Source organism: Sinocyclocheilus grahami, unplaced genomic scaffold (assembly GCF_001515645.1).
Source record: "Sinocyclocheilus grahami isolate Dianchi unplaced genomic scaffold, SAMN03320097.WGS_v1.1 scaffold44.1, whole genome shotgun sequence".
NCBI classification, from domain to species: domain Eukaryota; kingdom Metazoa; phylum Chordata; class Actinopteri; order Cypriniformes; family Cyprinidae; genus Sinocyclocheilus; species Sinocyclocheilus grahami.
Window position 1 is genome coordinate 439,338 of NW_015505223.1, and position 20,386 is coordinate 459,723.

At 36.6% G+C, this 20,386-nt stretch overlaps 1 protein-coding gene across 2 annotated transcripts in view; it reads right to left on the reverse strand.

Moving 5' to 3' along the window:
* cacna2d3 (calcium channel, voltage dependent, alpha2/delta subunit 3) overlaps nucleotides 1-17,541 on the reverse strand; it is a 47,386-nt gene extending 29,845 nt beyond the window's left edge. For both annotated transcript variants that reach the window (XM_016268187.1, XM_016268186.1), the window contains exons 1-5: nucleotides 17,188-17,541; nucleotides 16,062-16,143; nucleotides 8,395-8,511; nucleotides 6,259-6,318; nucleotides 3,613-3,775 (exon numbers count right to left, since the gene is read on the reverse strand). In XM_016268187.1, the coding sequence (XP_016123673.1) occupies nucleotides 3,613-3,775; nucleotides 6,259-6,318; nucleotides 8,395-8,511; nucleotides 16,062-16,143; nucleotides 17,188-17,306 (541 nt within the window). In that variant the 5' untranslated portion in view covers nucleotides 17,307-17,541. The remainder of the gene's footprint in view (nucleotides 1-3,612; nucleotides 3,776-6,258; nucleotides 6,319-8,394; nucleotides 8,512-16,061; nucleotides 16,144-17,187) is intronic.
* Nucleotides 17,542-20,386: the final 2,845 nt, after the last annotated feature.

Sequence of the window (20,386 nt, forward strand, 5' to 3'; positions counted from 1 at the left end):
CACAGATTTTCAGTGGGGTTTAAGTCTGGGCTCTGACTAGGCCATGCAAGGACATTCACCTTTTCCTCCTTCAACCACTGTGTGCTCAGTTTTGCTGTGTGCTTTGGGTCATTGTCATATTGGAAGGTAAACCTTCTTCCCAGTGACAACTTTCTGTCAGAGGGCAGCAGATTTTCCTCAAGAATTTGAAGGCATTTTACCCCATCCATTTTTCCTTCTATCCTGACGAGTGCTCCAGTTCCTGCTGCAGAGAAACACCCCATAACAGGATTTTACCACATCTGTGCTCTACTGGAGGATTGCTGTTATTTGGATGGTGAGCTGGATTGGATTTCCACCAGACATATCATTTGGTGTTGAGGCCAAATAATTCAATTTTAGTCTCATCTGCCTCAGAATCTTCAAGGTGAGTTTTGGCAAAGCTCAGTCGTGACTGCATGTGGCCTTTCTTGAGGAGTGGCTTTTTTCTTGTAACCCTCCCATACAAACCACAAGTGTGGAGAATCTGTGATATTGTTGTCACATGCACACAATGACCACTCTTTGTCATATATTCCTGCAACCGCTTCAGAGTTGCTGTAGGCCTCTTGGTCGCCTCTCTGACCAGTTTCCTCGTGGCTCTTTTATCCAGTTTGGAGCGACGTCCTGATCCAGGGAGTGTCTGTTCTGTACCAAATACCTTCCACTTCTTAATAATAGACTTCACTGTGCTTCTAGGCATTGGTGAAGCCTTTGAAATGTCTTTGTATCCATCTCCTGACTTGTGCCTGTCCACAACCTTATCCCGGAGATCTTTTGACAGTGCCTTGCCACCCATAGTTGACTGTTTGCTTCAGTTCACTACCAAGGACTGAAATGCTCCAGGAAACCTCTTTTCATGCTGAGATAATCAAAATGACCACAGCTGATCACAGTTGCATCCGAAAACTGAAAAATGCTGCCTGCCTTGATGCATTCCAAGGTAGGAAGGCATCAAGACATCACGTCCGAATTCAATGTTAGCTTCAGTTCCTGTCTCCTGAGATGCCTTCATCTGGCCGATTTTTGAAGGCAGCATAGATGTATCCTTCGCTGCCTTTGATATCCCACAATCCAGTGCGTTCCATTCTGTGACAGTTAAGCTAAAAAATAAAGATGGCATCTGAAAGTTGTGGTTGGTGGTCAGTTTGTGTATAAATGTACGTGTTTGATCAACGTTTTCCACTTTTGATGTCATTTCTAGCAAGAAATTAATATTGCAGTAATTAAATATTCACTTAGTAATCACCAAAGCTCTCTATATTTTGCTGTAGATCATTAAACCGTTACTCTGCCTCAGAAGCTTGTCCAAAATCAGTTTCATGAGGTGCCTTTGTGCAAAAACGCTGCCTGCAAAGTCATTGCCTCATACGGCAGCGAGGCAGCAAGTCAGCTGCCTAAGTTTTCGGATGCAGCCTTTGTGTGCCATTGAGAAGGTGATTAGCTACACCTGATTGAGTTTACAAGTCATCCTTTTTCCAACTCATTGATTCTGGCTTTTTATTTTTTATTTTTTTTCTGTTGGTGTTATATCTTTCACTTGGATGTTATAAGTTGCACTGAGTAAATACAACTGGGTAAAACAAAAACGGTGTCCGTCTTCATTTCAGGCTGCAAAGCAATAACATTTAATTATTGTAAAGGGGGGGGGGGGGATTCTTTTCTATACATATCTATACCTAATTTTGATAATATTTCATAATATTATTTTATTTTATTTCAAAAACATAAAACATGTAATGATTCCAAACTTTTGACTGTGCATATTTTATAGAACCATGTCCTCGCCCTTCATTTTTTACTTTTTTTTATTTTTTATATTCCATTTAACTTGGATATATGTCACAATAAAGAAAAAATATCCAATATCCATTTTATCGCAACTTTAAAGTTGGCATGAAATGAAAGTTGCGATTGTCTTTTCTTCTCTACTGTGACATATATCTGAGTGAAACAGCATCTGAAATGAGAGGGCGGGACTTGGGGTGTTGCTAATAAAATGGAGGCAGATCTGAATAGCAGTTTGCAGTTAGTGGTGGGGGATTTCTCTCCACTGGATTCACAGCCGACACCCTAGCATGAATACATTTTTTATTTATTAAGGATGACGACGACGATCAATGGCACAAAACATGCCTAAACAGCAGGCGCGCGCGAGACAGGGAGAGAGAGAGACTGCCTGAATGACTGAGCGCGTCCTCCATCAGGTTAAGTCATATTCATGAAAAAAATTTGTTTGCGATGTCCTAAGGGTAATGTTGTCGTGATATCCTAATATCTTTTCAATGTTTAGGGGTAATGTACTCCCTCATGATTGGTGTCAGTGCTATAAAGTGAAGCATCAGCTTCAGCTTTTCCCCCTGTCGTTTATCCCAGCATTTACCCCTCATGTCACTAGCTCCACCCTTGCGCCATAGCTCGTGACCGAAAGAGAAAATGAGTCGTTTTGAGGGGGAGGGGAGGTTAACGTTTTTGATTAAAGATTACGAGGGCACATGAATTTAAAAAAAATAATGAAGTGCACGGATAAATTATTTATAATAAACACTACAGTATTACATTTTCAATTTTGATTTCATGGTGACTTAAGCAGCTTGCCCCTGCTGCTAGATGGAGGAACTGCACCATTTTGCTGCACAAAGCATCTTTCTCCACTGATGACCATTCAAAAACATAGGCTTGCTGACAAAATCCACCTCTTGCAAGCAACAATATTTCATTATACTATAGCAGATGTTTTACAAATTCTTAAAGGGGTCATATGATGCTTTTTTAAAGATCATTATTTTGTGTATTTGGTGTAACAGAATATGTTGACATGCTTTAATGTTCAAAAAACACATTATTTTTCAAATACTGTACATTATTGTAAGTCCTCTATGCCCCGCCTCTCTCAAACGCTTCGTTTTCTACAAAGTCCCTCCTTTCGACAAGTGCAGTCTGCTCTGATTGGCCAGCTGACCCAGTGCATTGTGACTGGCCGAACACCACAAGCACTCGTCGCCCCTTACCATAATCGCGAGATTGTAAGTAATCTTAAAGATTCCTAAATGCATCTACTTTCGGAAGGCCAAATAAAGTGCTTTTGCTTTCGCCTAGAAACACAGCGTCTCCCTGACATGGCTGCTTCAACACTAATTGCGGTTACTGAAACCACGCCTTCTTTCTTTGCGTGCACATTTGGGCGGCATTATATATTACAAAAATATTTCCACATAGTGAGGTAGATATGTGGGGGCGTGTTAGAACGAGCCATTTTAGGGGGGCGTGGCAGAGTCTTAACTTTGATAAACAATATCTCTTTGGTTTTGAGACTTTAGTCTTTGCAACTTCAGGGATCTTATCTATGCAAAATCAGCTTGTAACACTCCAAAGAGAAAGGAAAACTTGAAATCGCATCATATGACTCCTTTAAATTCTGAGAGCTCTTAAAAAGCATGAAACGAATTGATGTTTTTCTCATCCTGCTGCTTAGGACAGTAAACAGTTTTAGGACTGTGCGTGTTCTTGTACTGCCTTCAACCAATCAACGTGTCATGTTGGTTGAATCACAGCTCATATTCTGTATGTTCAGGTAAAAACAGGATGCATCACCTTTATTGTACATGTTGGTTGGCACCTGCACCACGCTGAGGCTGAGGTTGACGGATAGGTTATTAAAATGATCGTTGGGTTCCAGGAGAAACTCTCCTCCCAGCTCCACGCTGTTCCCGTCTTCATCAACCTCGTTTATCAGCACTGCATTGAAATATTCATACTGTAGGAGAAAATTAACAAAACAAGTAAATATAGGGATGTCAGGCAGGAAAAAAGAAATGAAAAAGTAACAATGATAGAACAATATTACTAATATTCATTCTATAGTGTTACAGTACACTACCATTTAAAAGTTTGTGGTCAGCAAGATTTTGTTTTTAGAAAGAAATTAATACTTTTATTCAGCAAGGAAATTTAAATTGATTTAAGTGACAGTACATATAATTTCAATGCTACAAGTGTTCTATTTCATATAAATGCTGTTTGTTTTCTATTAATCAAAGAATCCTGAAAAGAAATGCATAAAGGTTTCCACAAAAATATAAAGCAGCACAATTGTATTCAACATTGATATTAAAAATAAATGTTTCTTGAGCAGCAAGTCATCATATTAGAATGATTTCTGAAGAATCATGTGACACTGAAGACTGGAGTAATGATGCTGAAAATTCAGCTTTGCATCACAGGAATAAAATACACTTTAAAACATATTGAAATTGAAAATATTTCTTTAAAAAATATTACTATGTTTACTATATTTTTGAGCAAATAAATGGCGAGTATATGAGACTTTTTACAAAAACATTTTTACAATTTTTTTTTAAATTTTCTACAGGAAAACAGTCAGGTATGCATAAATGGATCAACTAAACCATTAAAAAAAGGTTATGTTAATGGATAGCATACACACACACACACACACACTCAAAAATGTCTCTCTGTTGCCCCCGTCGAACTATAAAGGATAACGGACGAAGAACATTTAGTTTGTGTCCAGAGGCCCTGCATGATTAAACTACCTCTCACTTTACTGGACCAGAGGTCATTCTGTGAAAAGAGGCTATCTATCTGTTAGGTGAGTGTACTTGGTAACACCTTTGTGTTTACCATCAAGCGGTGTGTGTATGGGTGTATCCACTTGGCTACAGCTCCTTTTGCGGAGGGGGATGCATCAGTACAAAGCCCAGCAATGACAGCTCATACCATGGCTGGGCGCTCCGGTGATACACCCCTGGAGGGGCGGAGGGGGAGCGGAGTCGAGAGGAGCGTAGCGAGACGGAGGACAAACGCTCCACACTCAGCATTTCTGACAGCACTGCGACAAGCTTTGAGGGTTATCAACAAACAGCAGGAGCAGGAGCTGCACACCCGACCGAGTCCCGGTCTCAGTGGGTTCTGAGTCAGAACTCCTCATTCAAAGAGTCACGGTCAGAACCGTTTCATCCAGACCTTTAGAAACATTCACTCTTGGCCAGACTAGTTTTTATATATGTACAGTAAGGCGGTGGGGGGAAAAAATCTACAATAACAACATTTCATGACTGTTTGACATGAATTATTTCCATTTTATTAAAATGTGCATTTTTATACCTTTTGAAACTGTAATTGATTTCATTATTTTCTTTATTCTTTTGCATCTAATTTTTTTATATTTTGGATTTTTAAAGTCTTTGATCGACATCAAAATCAATAAAAATGTTCACAAAAATGTTCTTTTAATAAATCATTCTTACACAAAAAAATTAATGTTTTAAAATATACAAAATAAATATACTAAATATAATATTAAATATGAAATATATATAAAAACAGCTATATTCATTTTTACAATTTTTTTTTTTTAATATCTATTGATTAATGAGCTATTCTGGTTACAAATTATTTTTGAAAGGAATTTCTTATATTTATTCCTATAATATATATATAAATAAATGTTAGGCCTACAAAACAAAAATTGTGAATTAATAAGTGTATAAATATGACTGAATGTGAGTTTGGAGATCTAAAATAAACATCCTTCTGTTCAGCAATAACTTTTCTGTTATAAAAACAACAGAGAGAAATGTAGAGACCGCAAACAGACTCTTTCACTATAATTAGTTATGTGAATAAAAAAAATAAATGTTTATGAATCATTGGAAATGTATTCCTACGTATAACAGAGTGAGTGCATGAATTCATTACTGAGGGGGGATACCATTATTTTAAACGTATTTTGCTTCAGTGAACTTTCAATTTGTCCCTGAATAGCGCAGCCAACGTGGAGTCATTTATCTTAGTCGGAGTGTGGAGGCCGGATAGAGGGGAGGGCTTCCAGCACATAAATATATATATAAATATAATTCACTTCAAGAACTAAGCTGGAGGTCATGTACAGGACATTTGCATAAAGCAGGGCCACAAGATTACGGCAAGGAGTGCGAGGGGCTTTACCATGAAAACATCTCCTAAGAGTCTATTCTAAAGAATACAATACAATTTCCTATTACACTCTATGAAATATCCATGGCAATAGGAATATTTGTTAAATGAATATGCATATTTTAGATGTGTTTGGATATTTCTGATACCACAGGGTGGAATTAGAGCAACAGAACAACTGTTTTTTTCTTCTTTGTTTCTGAACAAAGAACTGTCCATGGTTCTGAAATCATCCCATATAATACGCCAATACATACTGTACAAGTGTACGAACTCTCTCACCTGTAGGTCAGGGTTTTCCTCATGCTGGAGATGAGCTTCCTCTGCTGCTTCTACGAGCCTCTACATATGAGTAACATGATAGAGAAGACAGCAGAAACTTAGAAGAGATGATTGATGGCAACACACACAGATTTCTTTTTGATGGGCTACAAGAGCTTTCAAAGATGCAGACATTTGTGGCAATAATAATAATAATAGAAATTGTATATCTTTCATATGTTTTATCAGTAAGTCATTTACAAATATATTACATTTTATAATGCTTATCAGACCATAAGTCCATGTACTTTCAAAATGCCTTGGTTTATATAGGAGTTCATACATTGACTTTCAATAACAAACTGACCCTGAGAAACATTCCCCAAACAGGTAGTATTTCACGTGGAGGCTTATTGCCTTGAGGCAAACACCATGTTGTGTGTGCGTGTAAAGGACAGTGCATGTTTTGTTGTTATTGAAAACTGCTGGCATGCATTTTTAGTTACATGGCGGTATAATTGCTTCCAATCCACAAAGCGCTTTAGGAAAAATAATTAATACTTGTCGTATTTCGAGGAAATTACAGCAACATAATAACCAAAAACGAGGCTTTGTGCCAATTTATAAACACCCTCTAGAAATATAAGCCACGCTGCCCTGTAAAATATAATAATAATAATAAAATGAGGTTATGTTCCTGAAAAAAATGTCTTTATGCATGTCAGCATTATGTTTTTTTTTATTTTATTTTTTACTGTCTTTCTGTTTTGACCTCAAAAGACAATCAACACAAAAGGCTGGGGGTGGTTTGCGTCTACTTTTCACACAAATACATTTCAATCGTGTTTTTAATCGCCTCATTAACCACAAAAGCTAAATCACGAGGTAGTTAGAGCGCGTATTTTCACCTGACGCTGAACACGCTGGCGAACGGAATTGCACTTTTACATAATACAGACGCTTTAACGCTTCCAGTTGCGATTATTATCAGTTTGCACGTTAACAAACATGACAATTTAGCATTTATGGCTTCAGTAGAGATTTAAATCTTAAATATTTTCGATAAAAACGCTAACGCGTACGCTATTTTGTCTAAAAAGTCGAATTGACGCTTAGTTAGTTTGTTGCTGAACCATAAAAGATTACACCCTTATAAATAAACCGACAGAGTCACTTTAAGAAATTGACACCCCTGAAAGACAGTTTATAATTTGTTCTTTAACCACCCCCAACTGAAGTTCTGCATATTATACACGAACACTTTTTAACAGCTTGCAGAAAAATATTTCAGTCAAATAAGATATTTTCTCTGAGCAGGTGAGCATAAAAAGACGACATCATTTGTCATTTTATTATAGATTTATCATAAAATAAGTAGGCTATATAACAAAAACATTAGTTTACGAGGCATCGCGTAAATTGCCAGTAAAAAAACTGAAATAAAAAATAAAAATCCCTCTGGATTCAAACACGAAACAAAAATGTTTAAATGATGTCTTCCTGTATTTGTATTATTTTGAAACGAAATAAAGCGTGCTGCAATGCAATTGGATTTCTGTGGTATAAATTGCATCGACTCCCTTCAAATCCGACAAACGTGTACATTTATTTTGCCAAAATACGCGCATGCTTTTTTATCAAATCAGTATGCAGTTGAAAGCTACAAACGCATGAGGTGTATTTCATGGGTTTTACCTTTCATGGCAAACCGACTCCATTGCATAATAAAGTGACAGTGTGTATCTGCAGGAGTTAGATAAGCCTATCTCCTCCACACACTCCACACACAAAGGCAATTATAGCCTGTGTCCCTCTGAAGAATAACGGTACGAGCAGGTTATAACGGGAAAATCTATATGTTCTTCTATATTAGAAGGGAGAAGCTTTAATCGAGAGGCTTTTTAAACGTTAGTAATAAATAAAGCTGTTGCAGCTGCAGCATCCAATACACGAGTGATGGAAAATGCTGAATGAAACAAAGGAATTCGTGCAAAAATCATAGAACAGTTCGAAAAATATCAAGCTAACAATAATAATAATAACATAACAAACAACTTATATTAACAAATGTATTTTAAAAAAAAAGCAAAAAACGAAACAAAAAAGGGAAAGTCGCATGCTGAGCATTTCAAATGATTTTCCTCTCAAGTTACTTACTCGTGTGGCCTCAGCTTTTTTCCGAAAAATGTCCTCCATATTCTGCGCCAGATTTTTCACCAATTTTGCGCCGTCGATCTCCTCTATTCGCACCGATTTCTCATATTCCTTGTATTTCTAAAGAGGAATAAATAAATGCTAGATGACGTTCTGTGGAATTAATACATCAAATAAAACAATACTTAAAATATTTTTTAATGCAGCTTTGTATGGTAATAGTGAAAGTATTGCATGTATTAGCACAATTAATACAAAATACAAATATAAATGTATAATACAAAAAGAATACAAAAATAAATGTGTTCATCTCTCAGACAAGTACACTGGAAACAGGCTACAAAAAAGTAGCAAATAGAAATTAAATAATTCATATTTGCACACGTTAATACTGCAGACCATTTTATTCTTTACTTCTATTTATGCTGTGTGCATAAATGCTGTGTGTGTGCTCGCGCGTTTTTGTGACAAATGAGGACATAAATTTGTATAATGACAAAGGTATGACAGGTATTACAAGGAGAAGGTGACTTTTCAGGACATTACCCCATGTCCCCACTTTTCAAAACGCTTATAAATCACACAGAATGGAGTTTATTGAAAATCTGAAGTAGCACAAAGTCTCCTGTAAGGGGTAGGGTTGGTGTAGGGCAATAGAATATACGGTCTCTACAGTATAAAAACCATTACGCCTATGGGATGTCCCCACTTTTCACAAAAACAAACCTGTGTGTGTGTGTGTGTGTGTTTCACACTGTGGTCTGAAGAATCTCAAAAAAATCTCAAAGGACATCTTATTAGAAAGTCTGCTTTGTTTATATCGAAAAGAAAATCCTAAAAATCTTCTTCAAAGATCTTAAAATTCAGCAAATTCAGGCATAAAACTCAAACTAAACTCCACCAAATCAACACATTTAGCCCCAGATCTATTAACAAGTGCTAATGATGACAGCAGGAAACCAATAATCATCTTTTCTTTTGGTCTAATGGATAGTGTGATTCCTCCAAACAGGAGTTCAACTGATCAAAGTCCATCATGACACGTTCATTTGTCAGTGATCAGTAAATAGTGATGAACTGGGACATTTAGACGTATGCAAATCTGAAGGAGGCAGTCGTGTGTGGCTGTGGAAGATGGAGGGATGAGACAAATAGAAAAAATAATGATGAGAGACAGTGATGGAGAGACAGGAGATGGTAAGAAGAGGCCTCTACAAGTCTCCCTGACCTACGGTTTGCATTGTCTCTGTTGTTCTCATTCGAGTTAATGCCACAAGTCTTCAGATAAGCGTGCCGTAGTGTGCTTCTCTCTGACAGCGGCCTCTCTGATCGGCTGATAAGACAAATCCTCTCTAGATAACGAGCTCAATCTTGTCGCTGTAATTGGTGGAACTGCTACTGCAGTGTGCAATATTGGTGGAGGCAGAGCATTGTGGGTGGGCCGCTTTGGGGAGGATGGGCGGGGCTTGTCGAAAGGGCCACGCATTGTTGGAGGGTAATTGAAACGGAGTCAGAATTCAGGAGAAAGATAATAAGTTGTCAAGCCTGGGCGAGTCTAGATAATGAACTACACTTCAGACAATGCTGAGTCTGCAGTACAAGCGACACCTGAAGCAACAGCATTCAACGGGCATTGTGATATTAGACTATTCAAACACACTTAGGCATCCACGCCTGCAGGCTTACACCACTCCACTCAGAAAAAGCCTTTCTGATGAAAATAAGTTTGGATCAAGTGAAACGTGGATGTAAAATTCATGAAGAAACACACTCAATTCACAAAACGTTTGCCACACAGCCTTTCTGATGAAAAGTTAACATTTCCAGGAGGCAAAATATGTGTTTGACACAGTCCTTGCACCTTCTAAAAAAGCCTTTTTGATAAAGACCTAATATAAAAACAGATATATAATTTATATCTATACATTTATCAAGACAATAGGACATAAATCCCATGAAAACACACACTCACACATCTTAGATCCAAAAATTGGTCCCAGACAGTCCTTTTAACTTTAAAAAAGGCCTATCTGATAAGTTTCCAGTGAGAAAAAATGGATAAACATAGAGCTCTCATGTCTTTTTTAAAGAACACAGGAGATCAATTTCAAACACACACACACACACACACACACACACACACACACACACAAATCACTAAATTAAAACGCAGTCCTTTGTTTAACACAGTTCTTTTAACTTTTTAAAAAAGACTTTTGGAAAAAGATTTTTATTTAATTGTCTAGTTTTATCAGGACAACAGGAAATAAATCCCATGAAAACACAAAAACCCACAGATCCAAAAACATTTCCCAGACAGTCCTTTAAGCAACTTTTAAAAAAATGTGATTAAAATAACTTTCCACTTTCCAGTAAGAAAAGCGAATAAGCATTCATATCTCTCAGTTTTTTTAAAGACAACAGGACATAAATTGCATGAAAACACACTCTTGCACATCAAATCCCAGAACCTGTTCTTTATAGTCCATTCAAACTGAAAAAGGCCTTTCTGATAAAAATCAGTTTTTCGTAAGAGAAAAAGTAAGCCTACATGAGTCCCAGATGCTCCTTTTAACTTCAAAAAAGGTCTGGCTGATAAAAACAGGTTTCCAGTAAGAAAAATGCATAAGCATACATACAGTATCTCTCTCTTGTCTTTTTTAAAGACAACAGGGCATAAATCCCACATAAACAAACACATACACATAAAAATCACTAAATCCAAAAATGTGTTCTTTCTACTTTTGTAGGCACAGCATATATATAATTTTTTATCTAGCTTTATCAAGACAACAGGAAATAAATCCCATGAAAACACACAGACTCGTACATCTCCGATCCAAAAATGTGTCCCAGGCAGTCCTTTTAACTTAAAAAAGGCCTGTCTGATGAAAATAAGTTTCCATTGAAAAATGGACAGGCATACATATCTCTCTCATGTCTTTGATTAAAGACAACAGGATATAAATCCTGAAAACACACATTTTTGCAAATATCAGATCCCAAAACGTGTTTCACTCAGTCCCTTTAACTTAAAAAAAAAACAAACGCCTTTCTGACAAAAAAATATAAAAATCCAGTTAAAAAAACAGACAAGCATACATCTTAGTTTTTTTTTTTTTTTTTTTTAAACAACAGGACACAAATCGCATAAAAACACACTCTTGCACATCTAAAATCCCAAAACATGTTCAACACAGTCCTTTCAATAAAAAAAATGCTTTATGATAAAAATAAGTTTCCTGTAAGCAAAACAATCTTGCTACTTCTTTTTATTTATTTTTTTTTTTTTTACACAAGACGACAGGACATCACATTGCATGCAAACACACACTCTGGCACATCTCAGATCCCACGACATGTTTCTAACACAGACACCCCCTTCCACACACACACAGATCGCAGCACCACGCAGCAAACGACCCCTAATTAAAAAAAAAAAAAACGCCTTTCTGAAAAAAAAAAAAAAAAAACCAGTTAAAAAAAAAGAAAAAGAAACATCTTAATTTTTTTTTTTTTTTTTTTTAAACAACAGGACACAAATCGCATAAAAACACACTCTTGCACATCTAAAATCCCAAAACATGTTCAACACAGTCCTTTCAATAAAAAAAATGCTTTATGATAAAAATAAGTTTCCTGTAAGCAAAACAATCTTGCTACTTCTTTTTATTTATTTATTTTTTTTTTACACAAGACGACAGGACATCACATTGCATGCAAACACACACTCTGGCACATCTCAGATCCCACGACATGTTTCTAACACAGACACCCCCTTCCACACACACACACAGATCGCAGCACCACACAGCAAATGACCCCTTTAAGAGAGAGACCATGGAGGGTTATTGAGGCGGAACAGTTCATTTCACGCCTGTCCGGCCTCCCCACCCCTCACCCTCCATCCAGGCACCCAAAAAAGCCATAATCAAAGCCATTAATGCTGCGTTCATCAATAGCTGATGATCACCCCTCTGATTCAAAACACTGTAGCGAAACAGTCCCGGGGAGTGTCCCAGAATTCTGGACAAAACCGCTGAACATTAACAAGCTTTCCCCATCATATTCTCAAGATGCTACAAAATTATTCACTGTAAAGATGCTTAATGGTAATGTATTTGTTCAGTCTGTTATTTTGTTGCGGCGATGTGGAAATTTCACCAATTGAAAGCAACAAAGGGTGGCATTTGTATGGCTGTTTTTCTCCCCCTTTGTGTAAAAATCAGGTAATTTTGCATAACGAGCTTAATGATCACTCTTAACGATCCTCCTTAATGAACCGGCCTGCTGCCTCATCCCTCCCTTTCTGCTTCCAGCTCTTCAGACAGACAGTTTATTGGCCCTGAGCCCCACCCATCGGTCACGCCCACTGAGCAGGATGATGGGAAAAAGTGCAAACATACGCAGAAATGGCAATGAAGAGAGAACACAACTGGCTGGGACATTTTACAATGTGTGTTAATGTGTGTGCGCGTTTAGGTTGATGAAGATGACTTTGGGTAGAACAAGTTCATTATTGATGTTTATGGCTGAATCATAAACCCTCACCTTAAAGGCATAGTTCACGCAAAAATGAAAATTGTGTCATTATTTACTTATCCTTACGTCATTCCAAATCGATATGTTGTATTTTTGCATGGGAGACTGAAGACTAGATAAACAGTTCTACTGTAACTGATTACATGTCATCTGGATTACATAATTAATACTTGCATAATTAAATTACATTATTTTTTCAAATACCCACAATTAGATTACTTTTTTATTGATTATATTACATGTTATTCACACAATGGCAGTAAACCGTTAAACTTCTCTTTGAAAATTTTGAAATCTTTAATATTTTTCGTTCTGAAGCCTACTGCTTATTTACTAATATAAAGGATTGAATATGTTCCTCTTTGTATTTTTATATCAAATTGGTACAAAATTAATCTAAAAGTAATTAATAAACAGTCAGATTTTGTTACCTGAAATGTGTAGTCTAATTATGTTATCGACTACATGTCATGTAATTTGAAATCAGTAACGTATTATAATTCGTAAGTAATCTACACTGATTATAAAAAATCTTCACTCAGCTCTTTTTTAATACAATTTACAGTGACCACATCTGCCAAATTTGTCTTACAATCACCAAAAAAAGAAAATAATAATAATAATAAAAATTGTCCATACACTATATTTCATCCTTCTGAATCATACAATTTTTTGGGCGAGGAACAAATGGAAATTTCAGTAGTCGATATCTGATAATCTTCCACTAAGTCATTGTTTCATTGGTTTTTGTGTTTTGTAATGAACATGGTGAACTAACTTGCACAATGGAAAATGAGATTTATCAGTAAATAATATCCCCCCCCCCAAAAAAATATATATATATTATAATAATAATGAAGAAGGTTGGGAACCAAACAATATTGAAGCCCTTCCATATAAACAATAATAAATAAATCACTGAGACATTTCTCAAAATATCTTCTTTTATGTTCCTCAGAAGAAAGTAAGTTATACAATTTGGGAATGACATGCAGATAATGAAATTAATTTACATTTTTGGGTGGAGTATCCCTTTAAATTTGAGTCTGTTTCTCACATTAAGCTATTTTATGACTTTGGAAGACTTGGAGTTTAGCATATGGGTCATATGGACTAGTTTATGTTGTCTGTTTGGAGCTTGACAGACATGGTTACTATGAACCGAACAGTAAAAGCATAAAAGCAAATGGTTTTGGATCAACATAAGGGTGAGTAAACAAAGAGAATTTTCCTTTTTGGGTAAATAATTCTGTTAACAACTATGCAAGGTAAATCAGCCACATTGGCCTCGAATCAGTGGATAAATACAACACCGGTAATGGCTCTGACTACACTATAGATTTTTTCTGTAAGTAAGGGCCCTGTAGCTAAAGATAGACCCCAAATCTCAGCATTAGTTAAACAATCAGTGTACTGTGTGCAGAAAAAAAAGAACTCAATTTTATTGAATGTCTCTATCATTGTATCCTTCACAAACACACACACAGATAGACACCAACATAGACACTTATATACCTCACTAACATCGATGAAAACTGTAATAGTAATAAAGCTTGAGTTTCATTCATTTCTGCTGTTTTATAAACAGACTCAGGCTAGTTCAGTTAAAGAGCCACGCACACACATTCTGTGAGGAGGTAATTACGACGATAATATGTGCACTGATGGTGAGAGCTGTGCTCTTATCTCAAACCAACACTGAGAGACTTATTAATACTTCAGAGAGAGAGGGTTATCTCAAAACATCCATCACTGTTTTTCCTTCAATAGAAACTGAGAGGAAATGAAGTGTGTTCTGTAGTATATTACGCCACCGCATAGTGCATTCAAACAGCAGTAATAGCTACAGCATGGTACAGTGGAACAAAGAAACCAGGTGGAGACCTTTATCTGCAACATATCAGCACAGATATGAACTTTAATAATAAAATATTAATATTGCAATGTATGTGCCTTTTTTTCTCTTTTGACATACGTGTTATCAACATTGAATTAATGCATAAATATAAACCATCTACAACACCTCACACCAATAAGACTTCATAATATGAATGGATATTAATAAATAAATAATACATTTAAAAAATAACACAAGGGGGATATTATGGCATCAAATGGCGTCTGCTTTATGTGCCTGTGTCTAATTTCCCTGTTTTCACTTCTTTTGATTTTCAAAAGAACATCACGATTTATTTAATAATTTCAAAACGAACAACATTTATCTCCAAATGCCTTAAATCTAAAAAAATTGAACCCGATAGCCAGAAAAAGATTTGAAGCACTCAGTTCATAATATCAGCTGCCACCGTGTGGCTACAGTGTGTAGTGCATCATCAGACGCTCCTTTGTCATTTATAAAGAGACACACATTCATTCAGTTATTCTATTTGTCTATTCCAGCTAGTCCTACACAGGTGTTTAGATGCAAAAGACAGATCGGGGGGGGGGGAAGAAACCGAGTGTAATGGGCCTTATCCAAAAACTCCCTCTCCTGCTCTCTCACACACACATCTCAGATTATACACCTGAATGTTGTAAACCAAAGCCATCTGTATTCTTATGAGCCAAGAAGAGATGTGTGTGCCAATGCAAGTGTGTGTGTGTGAGTGAGAGAGAGAGAGAGAGAGAGAGAGAGAGAAAGAGAGAGAGAGAGAGAGAGAGAGAGAGAGAGAGGAAATACCTTCTGTAAGAGCTGAGATCCTGAGTATTTTGAAGCTATTGATTTTATTTCACCACCAAATGCTGAAGCCCAGAGTTTCACCCTGTTGGTAGAAGAACCTATTTAATCACTCAAATTAAAACACATTATGCCACCATTACAAGTATTAGCAATAATATAATGATAGTTCAGGAGTAAAACACTTAACATAAATTAAAGCAATAACTGTTTGTAATCATTGCATTCTATATGAGCATATAGGAGCATGGGGGTTTGTAGGTTAATCCACATTTTCATCCCTTATGATTCTCATTTACTGTATTTCAAACAATAACAACAACAAAAGTTCTTAAGCCCTAAAAGCTTATATTGTATTTTCCTTCTACACTATAAAAAGTGAAAACGTGCATTCTAAATAATCGTAAGGAACTATTAGAGAGAGAGAGAGAGAGAGAGAGAGAGGAAATACCTTCTGTAAGAGCTGAGATCCTGAGTATTTTGAAGCTATTGATTTTATTTCACCACCAAATGCTGAAGCCCAGAGTTTCACCCTGTTGGTAGAAGAACCTATTTAATCACTCAAATTAAAACACATTATGCCACCATTACAAGTATTAGCAATAATATAATGATAGTTCAGGAGTAAAACACTTAACATAAATTAAAGCAATAACTGTTTGTAATCATTGCATTCTGGTTAATCCACATTTTCATCCCTTATGATTCTCATTTACTGTATTTCAAACAATAACAACAACAAAAGTTCTTAAGCCCTAAAAGCTTATATTGTATTTTCCTTCTACACTATAAAAAGTGAAAACGTGCATTCCAAATAATCGTAAGGAACTATTTATACCTGATCTTAATCGAGACTTTTTTTAATCATGCCTCGTAATAATGACTTTCATTGGTGTAATGTAATGTAGTGAGGCTGATTATATCATATCACTGTAAATTATATTTGGGGTTTAAATAAAATCAGTGGATTTAGCTGTTATCACATGAAGCATTCACTTTTTTTTTTTTTTACTGTATACTGTATTTTTGTACACACAACAGCAATTATCAGGGCTTCTTTTCTATATATATATTTTTTTACATTTAAATATTATAAAATGTGCATATATAATAAAAGCCTCTCATATCTGCACAGATAACCAGAATATTACAATAGTGCAATAACCATCACAAAGTAGTTGTAACCTCTAAGTGCACTTATGATTATAGATTAAATGTAGTTAATTTTCTGTTTTGCACACCTTTAAATATAATAAAACGTGCATAAATAATTTTTCTAAAAGCCTTCATGTTTGATTTTTAGCTCTAAATTGACCATTCAAATACAAACAAAGCCATTATACATGATAGTTTTAACTTCTCTCTCTCCAAATGTGCATAGATGAAATACAACTATTAAGGCTTCTCTATATTTTGCATGCATTTATATTTAATGCAATGTGCATCAATTAAAAATGCATCTATAATCTGTACTAGACATTTCTAGACTTTTCAAATAAAACTACAGTATAGTAACTACAGTACCTCTCTTATCATGGCTTCTTCTCTATTTTGTGCATGCATGCTCTTCTACTCACACTGATAAGGGGATCTCCGGTTGGGACCCCCGCACCTCCAGCGCCGTCCAGCACGCGCTCATCACACACAAGAGGAGGCAGCGCGCGTGCATCAGAGGAATTCTCCGGTTCCGCTGCATCCTTCACCCAAAATTTCTCGCGCTGCAACGGAACCGGAACCGGGTCTCTCTCCCCTCGGTTACAAAAACAGCACAGAGCGCCGATTCAGCCTCACATCTGCCCGCCCCAGCGCGCGTGCTGCCTCCGGAGTTTCAGTCTCTCCGCCCAGCTGTCACACACCCCACGACCTCCTGCTCGTGCTCTTTGACATCGATCTGTGCTTTTTATCGCTGCATTAGGGGTATAGAGAACAAACCCGGTTTTAAATGCTTATTTTGTGCACACAGCCTTTCTCTCAGAGCTGATTATCACCAAATTAACTCGCGCGCTCTCACTACTGGCGCTGCTGATATAATGATGAACGACACTATCGGGTCAGTGCATACGCTAAAGGCAGAAGTTTAGGGAGAGGAGAAGCGATTAGAAAGTCATCGAGACAGTGAGGCTCGAAATTTAGGCAGGGAGATCTAGTGCTGCTTCCTCACGCGAGCGCGCACACGAGAGAAGCTGATGCGAAACTTTCCCTCGGCCACGCGCATTCCTCCGTTTGGGGATGCTTTTGCTCTGGTGTCAAGCAGTGATGGGGCATATGGTTCGAGATTACGTATTTTGCTTTCATATTAATCATTTATTTATTAGGAATAAAAAAAAAACAATAATATTACAGTTTCTTATATAAACATTATTATTCATCTTGATATAAGACTAATTTTCATAGCCTATCTAACAGCAGTGCATGATTCTGCATATTGGAGTTACAACTCTTTTGATCACACTTTGCAGTTTATTGAACCGGGGCTAGTTGTCTCAAATGGCTATGTCTCAATAACGGTAAGACTGAGTCAAAAGTCCAATTACGTTTCTAAAATCAGAGTGTTTGTATAATGGTTTAGTTAAAAACGGCCAAAATTAGAATAATATTCATGATTTCTGTCCCCCAAATGGTCTTATCCGAGTTGTAATATGAAAATATGATTCTGGATTCATCAGATTATTCATTGCTATATATGCACCCAAAAATGAAAATCTACACACCACGAGGTCACCCAGGATGTAGATGAGTTTATTTCTTTAACGGAACAGATTTGGAGAAATGTAGCATTGCATCACTTGCTCACCAATGGATGCCCTGCAGTGAATGGGTGCCGTCAGAATGAGAGTCCAAACGGCTGATAAAAACATCACAATAATCCACAAGTAATCCACACATCTCCAGTCCATCAGTTAACATCTTATGAAGCAAAAAGCTGCGAGTTTGTTTTACTTTTAACTTTAAACAATGACTTCATAATAATGATTCCTTTAGTGAAAAAGTTCATCACTGTTGTCCTCTCACATCAAAATCCACCCACATATTTGTTTAGAACAGTTTTTACTTGTATACGGTGCTTGATCTGTGCATATTTCTCTCCTGATTCAGACCAGATGACTTTCACTGGAGAAAGCGATACTGTGGACAAAGGACTCTGGATTTTAACAACAGTTTGACAGATTCGTTTCTTACAAACATGCAGCTTTTCACTTCACAAGACATTAACTGAAGTTCTGTAGTCTGAAGTCTTTTACTTGTGGAGTATCACAATGTTTTTATCAGCTGTTTGGACTCTCATTCTGACGGCACCCATTCACCGCAGAGGAGCCGTTGGTGAGCAAGTGATGGAATGCTAAATTTCTGCAAATCTGTTCTGATGAAGGAACAAACTCATCTACGTCTCGGATGGCCTGAGGGTGAGTAAATTATCAGTTAATTAATGATTATCAAATAAATTACATTTTCATTTTTGTGTGAACTATTCATTTAATGAATAAATACAGCAAAATACACTGATATACAGAATAAGTCAGCCAGATGCAGTATTGCTCCTCATCAATAGATGCCATAAAAGAGTAGATAGTACTCAAAGAAAGTAAGTGAATACGATTTATGACCAGCCATTTCTACAGCACTGACCTCTTGAGCCTGATGCTTAACAATGGCATCCAGGAGTTAATTGCTATTCTCTCATTTTCTCTCTCTCTCTCTCTCTCTCTCTCTCTCTCTCTTTTGTTCCTCTAATTATCATAAGCACATAAATAGTGAGGTGCATCTGCGTGATTGTGTGTGTGTGTGTGTGTGGTACGGGCTCTGATGGATCTGTCTGAACATGGCCTGAGTCTCTGTGCAGTCATGATTAGCTGGGAAATGCATCATACATTGCAGACTCAGCTGAAACAGCAGTGACTGAAGTTGAAGAACACTTGCAATACTGTACGACTGCAATGCTGTTACTACACTATAATGACATTTACAGCATAGCTTCCATAAAACCGTTAAACAGCACTATTGTTTTCAATATTGATAATACAACATTTCCTGAGAATCAAATGCAGCATGTAAGAATAATTTCTGAAGGATCATGTGACACTGAAGACTGGAGTAATGATGCTGAAAATTCAGCTTTGCATCACAGGAATAAATTACATTTTAAAATATATTTAAATAGAAATCAATTCTAAATTGTAATAATACCTTACAGTATGTCCACTGGAGCTATAGATGCACATCCAGAAATAGAAGTCTTTGTTCACTGGTGACCTGTGCTTATAGGGTCCTTCTTTAATCAGAATGACAAAGACAACAATAGGATTAAGAAATTATAGGTCTTTCGGGGGACAGAAGCAATAGTTTTAACAACTCTTGAAGCAAATCTGCTTAGTCTGTGCTGGAGTTCACTCTTGTCTATTTTAATGCAGGGCACCAAATACACATAATCTCGGTCTCATCTTAATGGAAGTTAAAACTCTTAGCAGGGTCAAATATAGTACTGGGCAAATGTGACATCTGGCAGTGAAGGTGCTGAGAGTCACACTGCACAGCTAATCACAGAACCTCTTACAAAATCTCTTATAAGAAACACAGGCACTCACACACCTTTATGAACGGATACAGATACCTGGAAGCATCTTTAAAACAATAATATAAAACTATAAAAACTTAATGCATTGACACAGGGTGAAATTAAGTAAATTATATCACTTTTGCCATTCATTTCAAAGCTTAGACTTTGCTGTTCTAAAAATCTAAAATTCAATAAAATTCAATGTAAACATTTAAAGTTAA